This window comes from Monopterus albus, unplaced genomic scaffold (genome assembly GCF_001952655.1).
Source record: "Monopterus albus unplaced genomic scaffold, M_albus_1.0 scaffold84.1, whole genome shotgun sequence".
NCBI lineage: Eukaryota > Metazoa > Chordata > Actinopteri > Synbranchiformes > Synbranchidae > Monopterus > Monopterus albus.
In genome coordinates this window covers 1,402,697-1,404,026 of record NW_018127964.1, presented here as the reverse complement: position 1 = coordinate 1,404,026, position 1,330 = coordinate 1,402,697, and the positions used below count along the sequence as shown (strand labels likewise).

Here is a 1,330-nt window from a genome sequence, read left to right as displayed (position 1 = left end):
CCATTATTTCCTTTTAGTCCGTCCCCTGGTGAGAACGTGACGCCCAGACACAAACACCCCCCATCCCGCCTCCCTTTCCCTCCCTTCTCCGTCTGTCTGACCTTGTTTCAATCTTTCCAACCTTCTTTTTTCACTGTACTTTCTCATTCGAGTTTCCACCTCTCTTCCTTTCATCTTCTGTCCACTTCTTGGTCTCGCTCTGTCATTCTGAATTTTCTTGTGTTTTTCCCCCCTTCTTTTTCATTTCCTGTATAATCTTGATTATTCTTAGTCTTCCTAATTTACATAACACTATCTTTTCCTGTTTCCATGCTTCTCAAGCTCTTTTTTTATTCGACCTTTAAGAGAATTTGCATAGGGGGACATATTTAGGGTTGCACAGCCAGTCAGTACTCATTTTTCATGGCGTTTGGCTTTGAGTAATGGTAAATACCTTCCCCTGGTCATTTGTCTGTTTCTTCTCCGTTTGTTCCACAAAGAAGAAGTTTTATTGAGAAAGTTAAGCATGCAAAAATGACTAATCAGCAACTTGTTTTTTGCCTCAGCTTTATCTAAACCTTCTCTCTCCTGTTACAGCATCAGAGGGTTCAAAACAAATACAAGGTGAGATGCAACATTTTAAACCCAGTGTATTCCATATACCATGTGTGCATCGATACATAGCTTTGGTTATAGCATATGTGTAATTTCTTCTGTGTCTCTTGTCTTTTCTCTCAAGTTCAAATGTGCTTTATTTTATGAATGCAATATAGTAGTTTATGTAAAGCCAAGAATACGGCACAATACGTAAATACATAAGAAAAAAACTAAAACAAAAAAATGAGAATATACACAAAAGAAATGTTGATTGAACAGTAACAATGGAGCCTATATAGCCAAAAGTGTTTGGACACCTACTTATTAAACCACGTGTGATTCTTTCTGCCCAGAACAAGGGGCATTAATGGGCTGCTGCAATGGCTCTTACAGATACATAGATAAAGTACTGTTCTCCATCTGTCCGTCTCCAGGGGACGATTCTGGTGTTACAGTAGCAAAAACAAGCAAGTTTACAAACTGCCAAGTTGACCATGAGTAATATAGAAAATAAGTTTTAAGATATATAAATAATAAAATAAAAGTAGAAAAGGAGCCTAAACACTAATATACACACTGAGCTACACTGGATATTAATGCAAATCTGATGGATCATCTGTACAGTAAGGTACAGATATACTATACTAAACTATATATACTGTATGTACACAAACACACACGCACATATAGTTTTTCAGAGGAGAGGCTGTCTCCCCCGACGCAGAGGGGACTCGCTGTTCAGTATAAATGCAGT

The 1,330-nt window shown here is 37.9% G+C and overlaps 1 protein-coding gene across 1 annotated transcript in view; it reads left to right on the top strand.

The window, feature by feature from the left end:
• Positions 1–1,330, top strand: part of efna4 (ephrin A4) — a 35,499-nt gene that overhangs the window by 32,288 nt on the left and 1,881 nt on the right. The window contains exon 4 of the mRNA XM_020607283.1: positions 577–603. Coding sequence (XP_020462939.1) covers positions 577–603 — 27 coding nt within the window. The remainder of the gene's footprint in view (positions 1–576; positions 604–1,330) is intronic.